The sequence below is a fragment of the Leopardus geoffroyi genome, chromosome C1 (assembly GCF_018350155.1).
Source record: "Leopardus geoffroyi isolate Oge1 chromosome C1, O.geoffroyi_Oge1_pat1.0, whole genome shotgun sequence".
Taxonomy (NCBI): Eukaryota; Metazoa; Chordata; class Mammalia; order Carnivora; family Felidae; genus Leopardus; species Leopardus geoffroyi.
Window position 1 is genome coordinate 159,110,542 of NC_059328.1, and position 24,568 is coordinate 159,135,109.

A 24,568-nucleotide genomic window follows, 5' to 3' on the forward strand; every position below is an offset into this window, starting at 1 on the left:
TTGACATTTTTTTCTAAGAGCTCAAGCCGGTTATTTTGTAGAATCCCTCAATTTATTTTTGCCCAGTAGTTTCTTGTGCTTAGATTCAGGTTATAAACTTTTCACAGAAATAACCACAAAAGCAATGTGTTCTTTTTAGTGCATCATATTAGGAGGTATATGCTGTTGACTTTGTTTTGTTATTGATGATAATGACTCTCATTTCTTGGTTAATGTGGCATCTGCCAGGTTTTTCCACTGTAACGTTATTATTTTATCCTTTGTAATTAGTAATTAAAGTTATCTTCTGGAGAGCTACTTAGAGGCTATGAATATATCCTGCTACTTCTCAGAAAAAATTTGTGTGTTTTGTGTGTTTATATACAGAATTAGCAAGCTATTAGTATTTTGCCTATTATGGCTAAGGAAAATCATTTTCCTTAATATTAGCTAGTGATTTTCTTTCCTAACTAGACTTGCATACTCAAGGGTGGAGATGGTGTGCAAGTATTAGAAGGCCTAATTCTCTGAGTCTAAGCATGTTTAGCAAATATAAGGTTTCCTAAGCATAGTATTGGTGAATTAATAGTTTTAAACAATAGGGCACCTGGGTGGCTCAATTGGTTGAGCGCTGGACTCTTGATTTTGGCTCGGGTCATGATCTCGTGGTTCGTGAGTTCAAGCCCCACATCGGGCTCCATGTTGGCAGTGTGGAGCCTACCTGAGATTCATTCTCTCCCCCTCCCCCTCCCTCTCCCTCTCCTTCTGTCCCTCCCCTGCTTGTGGTTTCTCTTTCTCTCAGAATAAATAAATAAATAAACTTAAAAAATATATATTGTAAAAACTAGACATAGGTACTATGATTTCAATAGAACTGTTTGCCAGCAGTGTTCTTATCAAGCCCTAAGATTTAATACCCATTAGGGTAGTAGTAAATGTTGTGAACACTTATCCAGTGATTATTTCATTTGATATGAAATATCAAAAATGAAAGATTGCTTTCATTTTTATGCTTTGCATATATAATCTCATTTAATCTTCACCATAACTATATACACTAGGTACCATTGTTATCTCAGTTTTTACATATGAAGAACGGAGGCTTAGAAAAATTAATTAACATGTTCTTTAGGGGCACAGAACTAGTAAGGAATAGAGGTGGCATTTGAATCCACACCTTTCAGATTCAGGAGTCTAAGTTCTTAACTATTATTCTGTTTCCTTTCTTAGTAAGAAGAAATCTGAGCAATTATTGGAAAATCCCATTGATTTTTCCCCCCTATATTTGTTCTCATTTTTATGGTTCATTAATTCACTAACTTGTAATATTATAGTTGATTATAATATGATATCTGTGTTTCCTATCTATATATTAGATTTTAAAAGATTGAAATATCTTTTTCTATTTTCTCACTTTTAATACTTTACTAAAATAACATTCTATGTCTAATGATACAGGTTTCTCATATAAACTTTTTCTGTAATCCTCATGAAAGTTATTTCTTTGTTTCTTTTTAATTTCATTGTGTTGATAATGGCTTTGGTTTTAAAAAATGGAAAATCAGGCCTATTAACTCTAACCATCCATTTCTTCTTATCCATAGAGTTAGTAGTATACAGTTTTTATAATCTGTATTTTTTGTAATGTTTATTTTGTGCGCACGTGCTGGTGGGTGAGGGGCAGAGAGAGGGAGGGAGAGAGAGAATTGCAAGCAGGCTTCCTGCTGTCAGTGCAGAGCCCAGTGCTTGTCTCAATGACATGAACTGTGAGATCATGACCTGAGCCAAAGTCAAGAGTCAGACACTTAACCAACGGAGCCACCCAGGCACCCCTATGATCTGGACTTTAAAGATAATCTAAAAACTTTAAAAAATGGAAACAATTATGTATTTTTAAATTAAGTATTAAAAGGATAATTACTATAATGATGGTATTAAATCTCACAGTCAAAAGTTTTGGTTCTCTTTTCTACATTAGGGTATATCCATTCATTCATTTGTTCTGATTATTTGCCTGCTGTGTGCCAGGAAAGATCTATTTCTCTGTCCTCAGAATGATTGTTTTTGTCTTTGTAGCCAACAAGCTCCAGGTTATTACTGTTTTTGTAAATTTTTTTCTGATCATAAAAATTGTATTTATTGTACAATGTTTAGAATGTGCAAAAATGGTGAGGGAGAAAATGAAAGAGTATAAAATCTTATAACCCACTTACTATATATAGTTTATTACAATTTAATGAATTTATGAGCTATAAAAATGAGGTCAAATATGAGGGCAGGGAATCAATACTATTTTCTGGGAATTCCTCTAACAGTGGTAACATTTTGAGATATTTATTTCCAGTTTCTTTTTTTCTGTATATATATTATGAATTTTTAAGAACTATTTGAATCCTATACCAGTTTTAGAATCTGCTTTTTAAAATTAACACATAACTGGGGTACCTGGGTGGCTTAGTGAGTTAAGCATCTGACTCTTGATTTCAGCTCAGGTCATCTCACAGACTTGTGAGATTGAGCCCCATGTTGAGCTCTGCACTGACAATGCAGAGCCTGCTTGGGATTCTCTCTCTTCCTCTTTCTCTGCTCCTCCCCTGCTCGCTCTGTCTCTCAAAATAAACAAACATTAAAAAAATAAATAAAATTAACACATAACAACCAAATTCCCACATCATTAAAAATTCCTTAAATGACAGGGGTGCCTGGGTGGCTCAGTTGTTTAAATATCTGACTCTTAGTTTCAGCTCAGGTCATGTGATCTCATGGTTCTTGGGTTCAAGTCCCACATTGGGGCTCTGTGCCAACAGCACAGAGCCTGCTTGGGACTGACACTCTCTCTCTCTCTCTCTCTCTCTCTCTCAAAATAAATAAACTTAAAAAAATTCTTTAGATGACATACATTATTTATTCATTCCTATAGTTAATCTTTTAAATTGTTTCTCCTTTTCTACAATATTAGATGGTGTGTTTAGCAATTCTTGACATGTCAGATATAATCCTAGAATTATAGAATGACATGAAAGTATATAAATATTTTTTAGTTTTAGTCATTTATTTGATAAATATTCACACTGCTAGTACAGCATTGCTTTTTGAAAAGAGTGCCCCTATATAAGCTTTTGCTGGCAATGTAGGAACATTCCTGTTGCTGTTCGTCTTGAGTATGATCACTTTAAAAACATATTTTGGGCTAGTTTGATAGATAAAAAATGGGATCCCAAAGTAATAGAAATTTGTTTAATTTCTGGTAAAATTAGCTTCATATTAATATTAAATATTTTCTGTTTATTAGCTATTTGTGTACATTTTTTATGAATTATATGTTTAGAACATCTGTCCATTTTTCTGTTGGCATCTTATTTTTTAAAAATTATCTGAGTGATTCTTTATGGCTTAAAAATAGTAAACCTTATTTTTTCATAGGTGTTGAAACTTTTTTCCAAAATACATTTGTCTCTCAATTTTATATTACTTTTCTTGACATATTAAAGTTTTAAAATTTCATGTAGCCAAACCAGTCAGGCCTTATAATTCTTATTTTTTATGATTGCTTTCATACTTAGAATGCCTCCCAAACTTGTCCATGATGTTTACCTTTATAACCTGTATTATAATGTGTTTCCTGCCTTGGAGTTTGCAATACCTACTTACATATTCTTTGTAGAATTTTCTTATGGGATGATTTTTAAAAATATATCATCCATTTGGAATTTATTTTCATCAGTAGTTATGAGTGAAGAGTTAATATTTATTTTCAAATAACTGGCTAATTTTTAAAGCAGTTTTACATCCTGTTTATTATATGCTAAATATTTGTATGTTATGGTTCTGATTAGGGACTCTCCACTTTGTTCTGTTGACCCACAAGCCTATGTCTGTGGCAGAAGCATGCTGGTTTACTTTATTGAGAAGATAATGTGTATATCTCTGATCTAGATTAAGATTCTCTCCTTTTTCTCCCCTTTGACCCTCATCCATACTTCCCAATTTTTCTTTACTGTTCTCACCTGTTTATTCTTTCAGATGATCTTTAGAACCATTTTCTAAGCTCTTCCCTTCACTTGTGATTTTGATTAGAATTATTTAAACTTATAAATGAATCTGGGGAAAATAACTATCTTTATAGTAGACAGTTTCCTCAACTAGGAACATTCTTTATTTTTTTAAACTTTTTTATTTTTTAAGTAATCTCTAAGCCCAGCATGAGGCTCGAATATATGATCCTGGGATCAGGAGTTGCACGCTTTACCAATTGATCCAGCCAAGCACCCCGGAACATTCCCCATTTTTTAAATTCATTTTTTGTTTCATTGTAGTTTTCAAACATTTCTTAATTATACATTCTTAATCGTATTTAATGTAAAGATTGCTAAATTTTTAACAAGAATATATGAATAATTTTAATAGAAGATATAATCTGGAGGTTTAGACTGATTTTAAGTAATATTTGAAGGTCATTGCGATAATAATAAAAAAGCAAATAAGTAATAATAGCAAAAAGGAATTCACCTCTAAATTTGAGAAAGATTGCTTCTGTTACAAAAAAAAAAATTGTTGACACATAACGTAATAAAATAAATGAGAATCTAGACTTATGTTAGCCCTTTAAGCTTTTCAGTTGCTTATAATATCCCTATTTTAGGAAACTATATTTAATTTATTCATTTGAGATGTATTTCGTTTCTATACCTAAAAGCTTTGTAATTTGTTAGTCTTTAGGTTGTGACACAGAAGTTCTTAAGTCTCTTTGATTTTTATGCAGTAAAATATATCTTTGTATAGGTATGAGATTGAGCTAATTTAAATGGATTCACAAAGTTCCTTTTAATTCTCAGTCTTTTGTCAGCTGTTAGATTTAATGCAGCAGTATAATAATCCAAAATCATTTTTGTTCTAAATAGTTTTTAATGGACCAGTTTCTTACCACTTTCTTTTTTTATCCATAGGTTAGTAAGGATTTTTCAGTGTTATTTTCCTCTTTTCTTTTTGGGAACAGGTTTCATCTTCTTAGCATGTTTTCTTTTGAGTCGTTTGGTTCATTTCACTAAATTAACTGTGATAAAACCATAGAAATACAAACATGGGTAGGAGTCAAGGGCCCTGATCTTAAGTTTATAATTTACGATGATGTTTCTTCCTTCAGTGCATTTTCTCTCTTTATGCTCTGAAGTCTTAACTGTCTAGTTTTTGTCTCTTTTGCCACCTGTATGTCCATCCAGCAATCCTTTCATTTTTCATTTTTTAATTTATTCAGCTAGTTTTATTAACTGTTTTAATCCAGGCATCAGGGAAATGATGGTAAACAAGATACAGTTTCTGTGGAATTTTTTTTTCAGCGTCTTTAACAGTGTAGAGGATGAATTGGGAGAACGTAAAATTGAGGGAGATTGAACAGTTAGAAGTCAGTGGCCATAGAGATGGCAAAGAAGGAATAAAGATAGTTGTTAGGACTTACTGCCAATTAAATATGGGGTGAGTAAGAGAAGATAGGTTTGGGATATCCCTAAGATCCTACCTTATTTATTCATTATATTTTTATAATTATACATTGTGCTAAATACATATAAATGTATACAAATATATCCATTGTGCTAAATACTAGAGGATATAATAAATAAGCCACATCAAAACTAAGAACATAGAAGGAAGAACAGATTGGTTATGGCTAGGGGAGTTTGAGTGCAGTAGAGTAGAATGTTCATGAGTTCAGTTTTAGGCATGTTCAGGTTTAGCTGCCTGTTGGATATACAAGTGAAGATTGTAAATATTCAGGTAGTGGGTTTAAGAGATTCATAGCTAGAGATACAGACTTGGAAGTCATCAATGTGTAGCTGGTGATTGAAGTCATGGTTTAGGAGGTCTTTCAAAAAAAGTCCTTCATATGAAAAGAGAGTGGGAATTGGAGCCTTGGGAAACAGCACCAGTTCTAGGTTAGTCAGAGGAAGAACTTATCAAGAAAACTAGAGTCATCAGAGAGTTAGAAGAGAATCTGGGAGAGTGTTTGAAAAAGGCCAAGAAAATTTTCCAGATAACAGTGTTCAACTGTATGCAAAGTCAAGGGTCAGTATGATAAAGTTGAAAAATGTCCACTAGATTTTGTAATTAAGAGATCATTGTTGGCCATGTGGAAAACCATTTTGGTGGGGATTTGAATACTAGGTGAGCAAATGGTGCCTCCCTCCCAGTTTTTTTAAAAAGTACTTTGGGCTTGTTAAAAAAGATTGGAGAGACAAATACAATTCATAGCATTAATGGAAGGTTAGCTTTAGAGAGGGAGGCAAGTAAATTAAAGGGTTATTTGTAGAGAATGGAGACACTGAAAGAGCTGTCTTCTTCCTCTGGCAGTTATAAGCTTCACAGCAGCAGGCATTGGTTTACTTGCCAGTGCTTCCAGTGCCTGACATGTAATAAGTGATCAGTAAGTATTTATTGAATGATGGAGCCTAATAAAAGAGTTGAGCAATTTTTGTTCATCCCAAATCTAGTCTGAAGTATAGCTTCAGAATTTATTGAATTCTTTAGAAACTTAAGATTTGCTTTTGTTTTCTGAATTAAAAATTAAACCTAAGATCAAAAAATGTATCCTTCTATAGGAGTTTTAAAAATTCTTAACAGATCTAGAATGAGATCTGCTTTAGAATATATTCTGTTCCTCATAGTACCACACATTGCTGAGGTTTCCTACTTTGTCTTTCATAGTGTAAGTTCTGCCTATTATTTTTTTTTTGAAAGTGTTAAAGAATTTTTTGAATTTTATGTTAGTCATGAAATTGAAACAACTTTTTAATAAAAAAATATTAACCATGCCTCTTCAATGTAACTTGTTTGCGAATTGTACCTGTTCTTTTTAATAATATCAACATTTACTTTTTAGTGTGAAGTTTGTGACAGCAAGTGTCCTATATGCCACCACATTTATAGTGAAACTAATCCTCTAAATTTCCAATTAATCCTTCATTTGATTTCTGTAATCTAAGAGATCAGAAAGACTCATAATCAAGTTAATGTATCCAATTGTTTGCTTAAATAAGATCTAATAAATTTTATATATAATTTTTTCATATTAGGCAGAATCAAGGGAATAGATAGATTTAAAAGATTATACTTTTAGGCAAAAAACATGGCCCCTAACCTTTTCTTTTGAGATTTCTCAATTGTTTATGAAAGTTTAATTTCTGTTCCTTAGACATATATGTGAAATATAAAATGAATTAGAAAAGATACGCAATATTGTCTAAAGTAATTATGCATTTTTTTTAGGCAGGGAAATGAAGAACAACAGCCTGAGGTTCCAATTCTTTATCATGATGTTACATCCCTTTTGCTCATCCAGATCTTAATGATGCCACAACCCTTACGCAAAGGTATGTCTTTATAATTCCAATTCTTAGATTATATAGTATATATAATAATCTAAAAATAGTGGGGACAAATATTCAGTCTGCTGGAAATGTTTTGAGGTAAATGTACTATTTTTTTATTAGTAGTAAATAGTTCATATGTCTAAAAGAAGATGACAATGAAATGAAGGTTGTTGTTGGATGTGTTCTTTGGAAAAGTGTTCATGTCTTTTGCCCACTTTTTAAAAGTTTTTATTTTAAATTCTAGCTAGTTAACATACTGAGTAATATTAGTTTCAGGCATACAATATAGTATCTCAACACTAATATACATCACCCAGTGTTCAACACATGTGTACTCCTTAATCCCTGTCACCTGTTTAACTCATCCACCTACCCACCTCCCTTCTAGTAACCATGAGTTTGCTCTCTATAATTAGGACTCTGTTTCTTGGTTTGTCTCTCTCTCTTTTTTCCCATTTGGTCATTTGTTTTGTTTCTTAGATTACACATATGAATGAAATCATGTGATATTTGTGTTTCTGTGGCTGACTTATTTTACTTAGCGTAATACTCTCTAGCTCCATTGATGTCATTGCAAATGGCAAGATTTTATTCTTTTTTATTAATTCTTTCAAAGAACCAGCTCTTAGTTTTGTTAGTCTGTTCTACTGGGTGTTTTTTTTTTTTTTAATGCTTATTTATTTTTGAGATAGAGAACACAGGCAGCGGAGGGGCAGAGAGAGAGGAGGACAGAAGATCTGAAGCAAAGCAAGCTGTGTGCTGACAGCACTGAGCCCAATGTGGGGTTCAAACCCACAAACTGTGAGATCATGACCTGAGCTGGAGTTGGCTGCCCAACCGACTGAGCTACCCAGGAGCCCCTGTTCTACTGTTTTGTTGTTGTTGTTGTTTCTATATAATTTATTTCTGCTCTAATATTTATTTTAATTTCCCTTTTTTCTGCTGGCTTTAGGCTTTATTTGCTGTTTCTTTTGTAGATCCTTTAGGTGTAAGGTTAGGTTGTGTGTCTGAAACTTTTCTTGCTTCTTGAGGTAGGCCTTTATTGCTATATACTTCCCTCTTCTGCAATCAGAAGGTTTTAGACTGTCATGTTTTCATTTTCATTTGCTTCCTTCTGTTTCTTTATTTCTTCTTTAATTTCCTGGTTAACCCATTCATTCTTTAGTAGGATGTTCTTTAACCTCCATGTATTTGTGGCCTTTCCAAATTTTTTCTTGTGGTTGACTTCACGTTTCATAGTGTTGTGCTCTGAAAATATGCATGATACGATCTCAATCTTTTTGTACTTGTTGAGGGCTGACTTGTGACCCAGTATGTGATCTGTTCTGGAGAATGTTCCATGTGCACTTGAGAAGAAGAATGTGTATTCCGCTGCTTTAGGATGAAATGTTCTAATTATATCTGTTAAGTCCATCTGGTCCAGTGTGTCATTCAAAGCCATTGTTCCCTTGTTGATTTTCTGCTTAGATGATCTGTCCATTGCTGTAAGTGGGGTGTTAAATTCCCCTATTATTACTGTATTATCATCAATGAGTTTTTTTATGTTTGTGTTTAATTGATTTATATTTTTGGGTGCTCTCAGGTTGGGGGCATAAATATTTACAATTGTTAGATCTTCTTGTTGGATAGAGCCTCTTTATTATGATATAGTGCCCTTCTTCATATCTTGTTACAGTCTTTGTTTTAAAATGTAGTTTGTCTGATATAAGTACAGCTACTCCAGCTTTCTTTTGATGTCCATTAGCATGCTAAATGGTTCTTCATTCTCTCACTTTCAATCTGTAGGTGTCTTTAGGTCTCAAATGAGTTTCTTGTAGGCAGCATATAAATGGGTCTCGTTTTTTATCCATTCTGATACCCTATATCTTTTGATTGGAGTGTTTATATTCAGAGTGATATTGATAGGTATGAATGTACTGCTGTTGTATTACCTGCAAAATCAGTGTTTCTGGAGTTTTTCTTTGTTCTTTTCTAGTCATTGTTGCTTTTGATCTTTCTTTCCCACTCAAAGAGTCCCCTTTAATATTTCTTGCAGGGCTGGTTTAGTGATTATGAACTCCTTTAGTTTTTGTTTGTCTGGGAAACTCTTTATCTCTGCTTCTGTTTTGAATGACAGCCTTGCTGGATAAAGTATTCTTGGCTGTGTATTTTTCCTATTCAGCACTCTGAGTATATCATGCCACTGCCTACTGGCCTGCCAAGTTTCTAAGGAGAGATCTGCTGTTAACCTTGTCTTCCCTTGTAGGTTAAGAATTTCTTTTCCCTTGCAGCCTTCAGGATTCTTCCCTTATCTGTATTTTCCAAATTTTACTATGATATGTCTTTATGTTGGCCTGGTTTTTGTTGATTTTGATGGGAGTTCTCTGTGCCTCCTGCATTTGGATGTCTTTTCTTCCCCAGATTAGGGGAAGTTTTCAACTATAATTTGCTCAAATAAACCTTCTCCTATTCCCCTCTCTTCTTCTTCTGGGATTCCTATTATAGGAATGTTATTAACCTTTATGGAGTTGCTGAGTTCCCTAAGTCTATATTCATGATCCAATATCTTTCTTTCCTTCTTCTTTTTGGCTTCATTATTTTTCATAATTTTATCTTCTGTACCACTTATTCAGTCCTCTGCTTCTTCCATCTTTGTGATCATTACAACCAGTTGGTTTTGCATCTCAGTTATAGCATTTTTTATTTGGGCCTGACTAGTTTTTAGGTCTTTTATCTCTGCAGTAAAGGACTTCCTGGTATCTCATATACTTTTTTTTCTAGCCCAGTTAGTATCCTTATAATTGTTGTTTTAAATTCTGGTTCAGGCATATTACTTATATCTGTTTTGATTAAATCCCTGGCCATGGCCTCTTTCTGTCTTTCTTTTGGGATGAATACCTCATCTTGGCATTTTGTCTAGGTCTCTGTCCTCTGTGTGTGAGGAAAGTCTGTTATGTTTCCTGCTCCTGAGAGTAATGGCTATATTAGGAAGAGGTCATATACTGTCCAGGAACTCATGCTTCAGGAAATGTTCCTGGTGTATGCACTCTGCTGTTGTGTATTGGCTGCTCTTTCGCTGTGGTCAGTTCTCTGCAGAGTTTCTCCTTGCCTGCAGTGAGGAGTGTTTGGATTTTGTCCATTGTGTGGTGAATTTTAACTAGGTGTGTTTTTGTATGCTTGTTAAAGGAGGCTAAATCCTGTTTCCTCTAGAGCTAAAGCTTTGGAACACTCTGTGGTGAATAGTCTTGGTGTGTGCACAAGGTTTGTGCTGGTCTTCTGGGGGAAGGCCCACTGCTGCTCTGAGTTTAGGCACAATTGTCCTAGTTTAAAAAAAGAAAGAAAGAAAAGCACTTGCAGAATGCAGGGGGGCATGGCTTGGTTTAAGTCACTCAAGCCTCCACTGTGAGCACTATTCTGCTTACTGGTCTGTCTGTGCTGACAGGCAGGGGTAAAAATGGCATCAGCCAGCTCTCTAGTCCCCCAAGAAGGGAGTTCAGGAAACCCTCACAGAAAAGCATATGATCTCCCCTTGTGTGTGTTCCAGGCTTCTCTCAGGTCCCTGCCTTCACCTGTGTGTGTTTGAGCCATCTGCCCACTTGGTGGCACAGTGTTCCTGCATCTCAGGTGTGCAGGCTGTGTTTCAAAACTCCAAATCTTAGGGACCTGATGCAGAACGGCCCGTGCTGATCCTCTGGGGGAGGGGTCTCACTGCGCTGTGACTAGTGGTGGTTTGTCCCATGAGGGCAATTGCAGGAACATGCAGAGACTTAGAGTTTATGGTAAAGCACTGCAAAAAGCTGGCATCCAAGTTAGCTGTCCTCAGCAGGTACCTCTGTTCCTATGCTAATGAAAAGGGCAGTTCAGTGGTACCCCCTGGCTCTTTTGTCCCCAGAGAGGCAGTGCTACTTCTCTCAAATGCACTCAAGAAGACAAACTGTCTCTCCCAGTGCGACCCAGGGGATCTTCAGGCCACGCTGTCTGCTCCTGGGCCTCCAAACTTCTAAAACTTTAGACTTTGAGCTCCACTGCTTGTAAAAACATGGAATAATCACTCCCTCTCATTTTCCCTGTGTGGTTTTGGAGAAGGGTTTTTTCTTGTTCTGTGCTCTGTGCCCTGTGCCCTGTGTGCGTTCTTTCTCTCCTCTCTGATCAGGGCTTCCTCCCCTCAGCAGCACCATCAATTTTTTTCTTCCCCAAATCATGAATCCACACCTCCTACCTTCCACGATGTGGCCTTTTCTCCCTCTAGTTGTGCAGTTTGTTTTCTCAGTCCTCAGATCAATTTCTGGGGCACACGTAATGATTTGATATTTATTTAGCTGTGTTGAGAGGGACAAGGAAGCATCGGGTCCCCCTACTCCTCTGCCATCTTAACTCCTCCTTTCAAGGCCTTTTAATTTGTGATTTAAGAGTTCAAAAGTAGGAATCCATGAATCTCCTAAAATGATATAGGAAATTTTTATATGTACATGTGCATTTTTTTTCTGAGAAGCTCCATAGCCCTTAACAAGGTTTTCAAAAGGATCTTCACCCCTAAAGATGAGTTAGCTATAAATTCTCCTGAGGACTCCTGGTTATATGCAGTAATAAGGAATAATAATAAGGAAGTTGCTTTTGTGCAGTTGGAGAATCAGAAGTAGATTATAGTGGGATGAGAAATGACAGGGCAAAGAGGAAACAGCAGAGAGAACTATCAAGAACGAATGTGGGGAGAGAGCAGAAGGTATGTGTGGATATATCAAAGGAGCTATTTTTTGTTTGTGTTTAAGGTAGGAGAGTTTTGAGCATGTTTAAATTTTTGCCATTTCTCCATTAATAACTGTCAGTGGTACTTTTACCTTAAGTGTTACTCTCTCCTGGAAGCCTTTCTCTTAAATATGCGTTTTTCCCTTTCCCATAATATCTTGTCTATAGTTCTGTTTTGACAGTTGTCTCATGAAAATAATGGTAGATTTTCTTTAAATCCCCTGCTCTAAACTATCAATTCCTCTAGGATTTGCATCATTTTACCTGTATCCCTAGTGCCTACCTGCTACTTAATATGCCCAGTAAATGTTTGTGGACTGGATATGTTAAATATCCAGTTGTCTTATTCTGGTAAATTGCTTATTTTCTATTTTGAAATTCAGGAAAGCTATTGCTTTGGTTTGAATCTTTATGTCTTATATTATGGTCTTTTCTATATAATGTTCTTTGAGAATGTTGGCAGTTTAGTAGACCAAACCACAATTGCCCTGAAGTATACCCAAGGGAGCAGCTTTAACTACCTTATTAGTTGTTAGATGGACTCGGGATCTTTTCTCGGTGCTCTGTTGATTAATGCAAAGAAAGTCTTACTAAACTATTTGGGTTCTTCACTCATCAAAGAGAAAATAGAGTTGAGCGTATCACACAAAACACATCACAAGTTGATTTTTGTTGTAGACTAGACTTTTTGAAGAGAGAACATGTGTACTTAGTTGCTCAGATCATGAAAGAGAAGATTGAGAAGATTTGATGTTTATATGGATATGTGCAAAGTGCTTTACTGAAGTAGTGCAATAGTATATTTCTTTATAAAAGTTTTTCATGGTAATTTTAAGAAAACAATAAAATGTCTGATATAGTCTTTAGATTGTGTCCTGTTTACTTGTATGATTTTCCCCCAAGAGTTTTATTACTTTACATATATTATACTTTGTCCTAAAAGAAGTTGGAGTATTTTGTGTTACCTTAACTCTAAAACACTTTATGGGAAAGGAATTTCTGCAGGCATCTGAATCCTGTTTGTTTTAATTATCTCACCTGCACTAAGCATGGTACCTGTAGGCAAGCCAGTATCACCCCAGAAGACTGTCGGTTCCTTGGATTACTCTTATAACACCCAGCAAAAATGCCATTACATAAAGAGGATACTCACTAAATATTTAATTATCTTATTTTTGAAAATTTCTCATTGTGTGTTTATATATTACCCACGGGAGAGAATCTGGTTGAATCAGATTTTATTGGTATCATTAAAGAGTCATGCTGTTGTCTCAGTTATGTCAATACCCTTTGAACTATTTATTCCTTTTTTAGGATTTTTATCTTGCTGAAAATAAGTCAGAAATAAGGCAAAGATTTACACATGTTATCTATTTAAAATGTCTTCATTTCATGAGTTATGATGTTTACAACTTTTTAAAATGATGATTTAAATATAAATAATGAAACTGATGACTTCATGTTCTCAAATAGTCTAATGATGTGGATGTTGCACCTGTCTAGGAGGTCAGAAACTTCAGTTCTCAGACGTTTAGAATAGGAAGTAAGGAATATAATTTTCTTTTTTTTTTTTTTTTTTTTTTTTTTGGGACAGAGAGAGACAGAGCATGAATGGGGGAGGGGCAGAGAGAGAGGGAGACACAGAATCGGAAACAGGCTCCAGGCTCTGAGCCATCAGCCCAGAGCCCAACGCAGGGCTCGAACTCACGGACCGCGAGATCGTGACCTGGCTGAAGTCGGGCGCTTAACCGACTGCGCCACCCAGGCGCCCCTATAATTTTCATTTTTGATTCTAAGGAAAAATTCACTTTTTAAAGAGCTATAGGCTAACATTTCTATCATACCAAACTCTGTATCTCATGAAATCAGTTTTTTTAATTATTAAGCAGCCTTCCCAGCACTATGTTCCCCCACCCTGTTTCCTGTCATGTAGTAGCTCTATAATACTTAAAATCTGTGCCATCATTGGGCGCCCAGGTGGCTCAGTCGGTTTAGCGTCCGACTTCAGCTCAGGTCATGATCTCACAGTCTATGAGTTCAAGCCCTGTGTCAGGCTCTGTGCTGACAGCTCAGAGCCTGGAGCTTGCTTCAGATTCTGTGTCTCCCTCTCTCTCTGCCCCTCCCCTGCTCATGTGCTGTCTCTCTCTGTCTCAAAAATAAATAAAAACACTAAGAAAAAAATTTTTTTTAAATCTGTGCCATCGTTCATGGTCTGTTTGCTTCTAAATGCATTTCAAGTGAAGTATTGGTCTTCCTTTGTTCACATTCAGGTGGTTTGATGGTGGGCTTTTGGTTTTGGTTGTTTTAAAAGCACATTGACTGAGAGTAGATATCCAATTTCCCTCTCCTTTTAAAATGTTGATAATTGGTTTGAAGGGCTTTGTTCTCTGTTGCAGCCTTAGAAGATAACAACCTGGGAACCTAATGTACATGTTATATGAGTGATTCCTTGTTTTCTTCCAAGTCCCTGAGAAACATTGACTTCACGTGGCAATCATTTAGTAAATATTTGTTACATATGTTAGTGAATGTGAGAACTTAAGCAAAAGCTGTAACTTTAAACTGCCATTTGAAATACTTGAAAAATGATGATCACCAAGGCAGATAAAATGACTAAAACTAGGAATTAGTACATTGCTACAAGGAAAAGCTATGATTACTCTTATACTGGCTCTTATTTCCTTAAAATATATGACTTCTTCTTCTTCTTCTTTTTTTTTTTTTTTTGAGTGTTTATTTTGAGAGAGAGAGCGTGCGTGCACATGCACACACAGGGGAAGGGCAGCGAGAGGGAGAGAGAGAATCCCAAACAGGCTGTGCGCTGACAGCCCTGATGCAGGGCTCCATCTCATGAACTGTGAGATCATAACCTGAGTTGAAATTAAGAGTTGGACACTTAAGCAACTGAACCACCAAGGCCTCCCACTTCTTTTTAAACAAACAAAAAATTTGTGTAGTTTACGATGGGAGTAAGTCATATATGAGTGATATTTCTGAGCAATATTAAATGACTTCCTCATTTTGTTGTGCTTAGTAGACAAATTCTATTAATTTTCATCATTCTATTGAAACATTCAATTAAGTCATGAAATAGTCTTTCCTTGACTTTGATGATACCATCCTCTTCTGGTTCTCTTCCTATCTCTTTTTCACTCGTTTTCATGGCTCCTTTTTATTCACCCCCTCTTCTCACCATTTTTGGAGTTGTCTCTTAGTTCCTGTCCCTTTCTCAATTTTGGCTTCTTTCCCATAGCGTCAGTTCACCTGTTCTCTCATGATTCCCAAATCTCTAGCTGCAGTCGACAGTTCCTTGGTGAATTCCTTAATTCATTTTCTACTCATCAAGACTAACTCTTTTCCTCTATTTCAGTCGTTCCATTTTAGTCAGTGCTGCTACTGTCTACTCTTTGTTATACAATGAAAGACACCATCATTCTCTACCTCCAAAAGGCTACCAAGTCCTATCATTTTTGTCATCTAAATACTTCTCTAATTTAACTCATTCTCTCCATCATCATCATTCTTCTGTAGTTCAGGTCATCGAATTTCTCAGGTATGGTACTTTTGCTGTCTGTTAATAGGTTGTCTTGCCTCCAGTCTTGGCTTGTTTCGATCCCTTTCTTCTAAAGAAGCAGCAGTGAACATTTTAAAATGCAAATCTGATATTATCATTCTCATGCTTAAAGTGTTTCAGTGGCTTATTACCCAGTCTGTATGCCTGTAGATATCAAACAAGTAACAAATACTAATATATTGGGGCAGCTGGGTAGCTCAGTTGGTTGAGCATCCGACTATTGATTTTGGCTTAGGTCATGATCGCAGGGTCCTGGGATCCAGCCCTGCACTGGGTTCCTCACTGAGTGTGGAACCTGCTTAAGATGTCTCCCTCTCTCCCTCTGCACCTCTCCCAGCTCGTACTCTCTCTCTAAAAATAAAAAAATGAATAAATAAACCAGATATTTACTGATTGCCGTTGCTAATCACTTTTTTAAGCATTTAGGTATAAACCTTATTTCACTTAATCTCTTTAAGGTAGATGAGATTATTGTCTCCACTAAATAGAATAGGAAATAAAGCAAGTGTATATTACTAACCTGCTTGAGATCTGAAGAGTCAGAATTTAAATCTAGACAATTTGGCTTCATAGCCTAAATTCATTCTTAACAATAATGTTATATACTGACTACTTGTGAAATAGTCTTTGGTTTGATGTAATTGGGAGTAGGAGACTGATAAGCCAGAGAATGAATGCTTGACCAAAGAGGACAGTTACTACTCAGTTCCAAATCATTGTTGGCATGTAAAAATGTGGCCCCAGTGTTGTCAGATCTTCCTGTTTTTTTAAGAGTAAGGGGAATTCTTGACTTGTATAAGAAATATCCTATTTTTAAATGTCAGTAACTAAAAACTAAATAGGATAGAGGCAAACCAAACCTCTCTGTAGACCACAGATAGCCTGTAGTTCATAACCTTTCATCTTCAGCAATAAAGATTGCTTTCCTAGCCTCATCTATCAAAGATCACTACTTGTATTCTAGTTACACTGGACACTTTACAGTTCTTGTAAACCTTAGGCTTTTTCTGTGCCCTCAAAAAATGGCTTCATCTATCTGGAATCCCCCTTTCTTTACCTTTCCCTTCCCCCTTGCCTTCTTTATTATGGCTTATTTCTCTTCATCATTCAAGACTTAACTTTCCTCACTGAAATAAAAATCTTTATTATTTTTTTTTCTATGCCTTGCCCTTGAATTAGGTTAGTTCCTCCTCTTATTTTCTCCCAGTATACCATGTGTATGCATGTAGCCCTCTGTTTCTCTCTTCCTCTCTCTCTATCTAGATTGTAAGTTCTTATTGTCTTTATCCTGGCTTATGTTCAACACCTAGGTGTTAGGACATTTAGAAATCCATTTAGAGCTAGTTTATAAGCACAAAGGAAGAGCACTAATGTACTCACATAACCAAACTGTAGGAGTTAAGGGTAGTCTTGGGAATGACCAGAACCAGAACTTTGGATGCTGGCATCTTAGGTTTCTTGTCTTAATGGATCTGCTTTATTCAGTGTTACTTTAGACAGTCTGCCATAGACTAGGAACATGACCTGTGACACTTCTAATCTCACATTTTTATACCTTCCATTTACCTCCAGTTACAAAAATCCCACAGCTGGCTCAGCTCTAAGTTCCCACCCCGAGTCATCAACATGAGTAAGAGACAAGGCTCGCACGTGTATGCACTCACACATACTCATTTTAAAATCAGGAAAGATTTTCCTTAGGAAGTGACTTTAAGGTGTCACCTAAGAGTTAGCCAGGCTTTGAGGAAGGAAAGAGTGTTTCAGCTTGTACAGAGACTCAGTAGAAGGGTGCTAGATATTTCTTTTAAAAAGATCAGTTTGGGTGCCTGGGTGGCTCAGTCAGTTGAGTGTCCAACTCTTGTTTTCAACTCAGATCATGATCTTCTGGTTTGTAGGATCAGGCCCAGTGTCGGGCTCTGTGCTGACAGAGCAGAGCCTGCCCTCTCCCTCTCTCTCTGACCCTCCCCTGCTCGGTCTCTCTGTCTCTCTCTCTCAAAATAAATACATAAATTTAAAAAAAAATTAAAAAGATCAGTCTGGCTGTAAAAAAATAAAATAAAAAAGATTGCAGGGGACTAAGAGGTGATGCACATAAACCACTGTGCAAGAAAGACTTAACATAGAAGACCCGTTAACTTTTGAAAGGCCTGCTTACAAGGTTGGCACTTAACTGGCATCTGGGAACTTTGATTTTGGAAGGGTCTCTACCACCCCACCGTCCACAGAACTGATGGGAGTGGGTCACTATGCCTAAACTGTACAAACAGTGGTTTATGCTGAACACACCTGCTTTCCTCCTGGGAGTCTAAAAACCTGGTTTGGGGCGCCTGGGTGGCGCAGTCGGTTAAGCGTCCGACTTCAGCCAGGTCACGATCTCGCAGTCCGGGAGTTCGAGCCCCGCGTCAGGCTCTGGGCTGATGGCTCAGAGCCTGGAGCCTGTTTCCGATTCTGTGTCTCCCTCTCTCTCTGCCCCTACCCCGTTCATGCTCTGTCTCTCTCTGTCCCAAAAATAAATAAACATTGAAAAAAAAAAAAATTTTTAAAAAACCTGGTTTGTGCTAGGCAAAGGGTGCCTGTGTGAACTTCCCCCAGTAAAAACCTTGGGCACTCAATTTCTTAACAGGCTCTCCTGGTGTCTATATCTCACAATCTGTCATAACTTATTGCTGGAGGAGTTAAGCATGCCCTGTGCTAGAATACTGGTAAAGAACTCTGGATTTCACCTGGACTACACCCAATGTGCCTTTGTCTTTGCCGATTTTACTTTATAGCTCTTGCTATAATGAATCATAGGACTGTATGTTGAGTCTTGTGAGCCCTCCTGGTGAATCATCAAGCCTGGAAGTGGTCTTGGGGCACCCTGAACACAACTACTTAGGGCTGGAATTTTGGGCATAGGCAAGAAAGGATGGAAGCCTGGTCTAGGATTTTAGAATTGACTCAAGATATTTTTAAAGTAGAATTGACAGGACTTGGTGATTTTTTTTCATGTGGGGAGAATGAAATAGGAAAGTATCAAGGATATCTACAAGTTTCTGACCCCAGCAACTGACTAAATGGTAGTATCCATTTATTAGGGGAACCGCATAATATAATAGAAGGAATACTGAATCTGCAGTAAAATCATCTATATGGATTCGAGTTCAGACCTGGATGTTTATTAGCTTTGTTATCAGCGGCACATCATTTTGAAACTCAGATGTCCAACTGAGATACGAGGATTGAATGAGACATTCGAGGAAATTTTCTAAGTTATTAGCTGTATGTAAATATTACTTGTGATTTTTAAGCTACTATTTATTAAATACCTAATATGTGCCAGAAGCTACCAGGCATTTTATGTATTGTTAATATTGTTTTTGCATTGTTATAGTTTTAAATTGAGTTTTAAAACTCAATTAGAGTGGCTAAAATACTGGGATTTCTTTTCTTTTCTTTTTTTTTAACTTTAGAAGTTTTGTATTATATATAATATGATACGATATGATATTCCTTATAAGGTTTATATAATATTAGAAGTGGATGAAGTGTTGGTTTAACACTGTTCTGAGACATCATTGTTAAGTACATAATGATCAGGAAGGGGATTTGCCAACATTACACAGCTTGAGTGGCATTAGCATTCTGTTAGTCTAAAACAGAGCACACTTTACGCTGCGCTAAATGCCTCTCATTTACATATTCTGTGGATGAATAAAGGAATTTTGTTTTCATAATTTCAGACCAGGTGGGTAGCAAATATAATATCACCTTATAATTTCATTTTATTAAGTGAAGTGTTGAACAAAAACCAATTACATGTTCAAGGAAAGATGTATTTGTGAAATGATCTTGAGTACAAAATGTCTAGATTCCAAAGAAATAATGATCCTCTCTTTCTCTTCTAGACCACTTCACCTGCATTGTGAAGGTGCTTTTCACCCTACTATACACACAAGCTCTTGTGGCACTTTCAGTTAAATGCAATGAGGAAGATAGGTTAGCCTGGAAACACACGGGAGCTCTCAAAAAGGTTAGTGTCTTGTCTGAATTTGTCATTTATAGTTTGGTGAACTCATTTAAGTTGGAGATATAAATGAATGAGATTAGATGTTTGAAAGGCAAAATGAGTTATTAATAGTATTTCCACTGGAAATGGAGCACCTTCAGGTTAAACAAAGTTAAAAATGTTTCCTTGGATGGTGAAGTCTTCTTCATCTATCTCTAAACCTTGGCCTTTGCCTCTTCTTATTTGGGCAGTTTTGTTTTGCTTTTGCTTGTAAGCCTTAAACTTAGAGAAGTTATGAAAATTGTACCAACACAGTGAGTAAGTAATAAAATGTTTGCAGACTTACCTATTTTACTTATTCGTCATCTTTTCTTCTCCTTGCTCCTATTTGCAGTCAGTCCAAAAATGGCTTTTGATGTGTCACCTATAAATTTAAAAATCTTAACCTTTTCTTAATTATGCTTCTTTAAATACTAATTTTTCTATCTTAAAAAAATGTGTGAGTTCTTACAAATTTAAAGTTCTCAAGTTAAAATTACATAAACAATTTTGAAAAATTGTCCAAGTTTAGTTAAATGTAAGTGTTTTCAGTGACTCGAGAACAAATGTGATACTATAGAACCGAAGAACTGACTGAGTGGTTTGGCTTAGAGGTAGGTAAAATAAGAAAACTACTTCAGGGTGTATTTGGGGAAGTTGGTAGGAAAAAATAGTAAGTGTAGTGTTAACTGAACCTCTTGATTGGTTTATAGACTCTTCAAGAGGTTCAAACCTCTTTGAAAGGTTCCAATTATCTACTTAAATCATGGGGCGCCTGGGTGGCTCAATAGGTTAAGTGTCCAGCTCTCAATTTTGGCTCAGATCATGATCTCACAGTTCTTGAGTTCCAGCCCCACATTGGGCTCTGCACTGACAGCCTGGAGCCTGCTTGGGATTCTCTCTCTCTCTCTCTCTCTCTCTCTCTCTCTCTCTCTCTGTCTCTCTCTCTGCCTCTCCCCCACTTGTGCTCTTTCTCCCTCTCTCAAAATAAACATTAAAAAAAAATCACATCTACTTATGTCAGAGGAAAGAAAATCATGATAAATACATGAAATGTATTCAATGTAATCTTTACTTTTATCACTAGTTTACTCCCAAACCATGATTTGGTGTAAAAAAAAAAAAAAAAAAAATTAATATAGTATCACCACCAAGCTCATAATGTCTTAATTAGGGATATTGGTTGGACACTGAACCTGACTACTAGGCTGAGCTTCTGCCACTAAATAGAGCTATTATTTTTTTGGTCAAGACATAAACTTCCCGAACTTTAGTTTTCTCAAAGGTAATTGAGAGATTTGGAACATATAATTTATAAGAGCTCCTTTATTTCTAAAATTCTCTTATTCTAAATTCTCAAAATGGATATATCTTTTCCCTTAGTGATTTTTCCTCCTTGTTCCTAGTTTGTTCTTGGATAATTTTGCCTTCTGCAATTTTCTTTCTTTTTTTTTTTTTTTTTTTAATATTCTTACAATTTCTCTGCACTGTAATCTGATATTTGGATTGTTAGTATTCAAATAAGGTATATTAGGTTTCTATGCTGTTTCATTGTTTACATATGTTTTCTTTAGTAAGCTGTCTAATCATGAAACAGTACACATTTAAAACATTTTCTGATATAATTTGGGTCTAAATCTATTCATCTGATTGTTTACTAAAATGAGACCTAATGACAGAAAATCAGGCAATTGTAAATCTATGATAGAACTAACTTAGGTAACTGTTCTATCAATTTTCTTTCTCAATTTAATAATTGTTAGCTATGTAAAAAAACAGTTAATGAAACATTTAATGTAAGGCATATTCTTATCAGAACATAAATTTAGAAGTTTATAGCCATATAAATTGCTTTTAACGAATAAAAACAATATGATGTTCTCTTGGTTAGTTTGCCACATGTCACTAGCTTTTTCTGTAATAGATCTAAATATTTAGGTACACAGCAGATGGTAAATAATAGCAACAATATTACAAGGAATGAAATACATCATTGTGATTTTTAACTATTCTGCATCATTCATTCTTTATTTCCTTCTTCCTTCTCTCACCCCCACTTCTTTACTTATTTCCTTTCTTCGTTGAGTCTCATGTATTCATTCTATCCCTCTATTTTCTTATCCTCAGGCATTGATAATTCCAATGAAAACAGATTTTTGCCAGCTGTAATCTGGCCTAGGGCAATAAAAATATAGGTACTATGTATGTATTTTTAAAGGGATATTAGAATTAATTTGATAATAAGGTTTAGTTGTGCTGGAATAATCATTATTATAGTTAGTATAAATTGTGTTCTTTTGGTTACTAAAATTTCTCTTAAAAGACTCTTTACAACAGGATTTCATAATCTGAGGTCCTTTCGTGTTGTGTTGTGTTGTGTTGTGTTGTGTTGTGGTGTTTTGCTGGGGAGTAGGACGATAGCATCCAACATATATCCATAGTGTCTGTCATCCCCAAAATTTGAAGAACTACTGTAATTTAAACAAAGCATCTGCCCAACACATAACTGTTGGATCTCTCAACTCTCAACTCTTGATCTTTCTCTTTAATTAACTGCATACCTTTGCCACCTTTCCCATTGGATTCTTTTGATCTGATTCTAGGTCTTTCATCCATGGTCTCCTAAGTCCTCTTCTTAAGCTTTACAAGCCTATTTGTAAATTCATATATTACGTATATAAAAATATGCTTTCTTAAGACATGTATGAAATAAAACTATTTTCTTGTCTAATAATCTGATCAGAAGAATTCTCAATACAAAAGAGTGAATAGTACATTATATTTAACTTTCTGATCTGATATAGTACTTGCCATGTATAAAAAAAAGTTCTTAAAATATATTTGATAATAATGACTTAAAAGCTGATTATCACTCAATAACTCACCTGGATGATCTGAACATCATTTCTTATTATTGGAGGGTATTTTTTTCCATAAGATAGAAAGTATTTTGACTTGAAATACTCTTCTGTTGCTATGTATTCTGTGTATCTTTTACTGAAGAATATATTGAATTTAGGAAGATTTTAGGCTGAATTGTATATTTCCAGAAACTTTAATATGTGCAAAATCATGGTAATATTTTCTTTTGAGTCTTCTACATTTTGAGTTTAAGTGAAGTCTGTTTAAAAACTACTCTGATTAAATTAATTTTTGTGTTTTTTTTCAAGTTTTTATTTAAATTCTAGTTAATTAGGGGCGCCTGGGTGGCGCAGTCGGTTGAGCGTCCGACTTCAGCCAGGTCATGATCTCGCGGTACGTGGGTTCGAGCCCCGCGTCAGGCTCTGGGCTGATGGCTCGGAGCCTGGAGCCTGTTTCCGATTCTGTGTCTCCCTCTCTCTTTGCCCCTCCCCCGTTCATGCTCTGTCTCTCTCTGTCCCCCCAAAAAAAAAAAAAAACAAAAAAAAAAACGTTGATAAATTCTAGTTAATTAACATATAGGATAATATTGGCTTCAGGATTTAGTGGTTCATCACTTACATATAATACCCAGTGCTCATCACAAGTGCCCTCCTTAATACCCATCACCCATTTAAACCCCCATTGGGGGTGGGTCACATGATTTAAAGAGTGCGGTTGTAGAATCAGAACTGTTTTTGTAGTTTAGAATCAGGACATGATAACACTACATAGCTGAATGATATGAAAAAGAAGCAGAGGAGTAATTTAAAGATAATGCAAAGAACTGATTATCAAAAGAGATACATCTAGGCAAGTTCCAAGGTCAAAAATTCCAACAGTACCAAAAGAGATTCTATTAACACTACATGGCTGAATGATATGAAAAAGAAGCAGAGGAGTAATTTAAAGATAATGCAAAGAACTTATTACCAAAAGAGATACATCTAGGCAAGTTCCAAGGTCAAAAATTCCAACAGTACCAAAAGAAATTCTATTAAGTAGGCAGCAGGTGTTTATTGCTCAAATTTTTGTTCTGCAAATGGATATATATAAAGTACAAAGCATAGTTCCTGACATTTTGGAATTTACTGTCTAGATGAGGAGAGCATAATAACACAGGGGAAGACTAAGGATCGTCAAATAACAAATTCTAAAGATCGGACTGTTAGTGATTATCAGATGGTCAGGATAAACGTATATATCCCATAGTGTGTACTCAAATCTTATATTTTACTATGTAAAAAGTATAGTTAATGAGTAGAATAAATGACATCATAGCAAACTTATTACTGTAGCCCATTTTATACTTTATTGTATCTTTTTTTAAGAAAAATTTTTTTAACGTTTTATTTATTTTTGAGACAGAGAGAGACAGAGCATGAACGGGGGAGGGTCAGAGAGAGGGAGACACAGAATCTGAAACAGGCTCCAGGCTCTGAGCTGTCAGCACAGAGCCCAACGCGGGGCTCGAACTCATGGACTGCAAGATCATGACCTGAGCTGAAGTCGGCCGCCTAACCGACTGAGCCACCCAGGCGCCCCTATACTTTATTGTATCTTGAAACAACCTCCAGTATCTCAGTGAATATAAAGAGAAACATTTGTATAAAAACTTGTTGACATAAATTTGAATTTATAAATAGCCATTATTTTTCCTTTCTTATAAAAATATAGCATCATTAAGCTTAATTAATTTATAAGCTGTTATTTAATGTATCTGGATTTTCTTTATTAAACATATTGTCATGTGGTGCCTGGATGGCTCAGCCTGGGTGGTTGAGTGTCTGACTCTTGATTTCAGCTCAGATCATGATGTCACGGTTGTGGGATTGAGCCCCACGGGTCTCTGCACTCAGTGGAGCCTGCTTGGGATTCTCTCTCTCCCTTTCCCTCTGCCCCTGCCCTGCTCACACTCTCTCTCAAAATAAATAAATAAACTTAAAAAACAACAACAACATTGTCCTATTTTATTTTTACATTAATTTTTTTATTTTTTTT

The 24,568-nt window shown here is 35.8% G+C and overlaps 1 protein-coding gene across 5 annotated transcripts in view; it reads left to right on the forward strand.

Annotated features, from left to right (window-relative positions):
- The window catches only part of UBR3 (ubiquitin protein ligase E3 component n-recognin 3), a 241,425-nt gene that overhangs the window by 190,591 nt on the left and 26,266 nt on the right, over positions 1-24,568 (forward strand). For 4 of the 5 annotated variants that reach the window (XM_045480143.1, XM_045480144.1, XM_045480145.1 and 1 more), the window contains 2 exons: positions 7,240-7,343; positions 19,530-19,654. In XM_045480143.1, coding sequence (XP_045336099.1) covers positions 7,240-7,343; positions 19,530-19,654 — 229 coding nt within the window. Of the gene's footprint in view, positions 1-7,239; positions 7,344-19,529; positions 19,655-24,568 lie in introns of those variants that run through there. The other variant, XR_006712948.1, reaches the window with a different exon arrangement.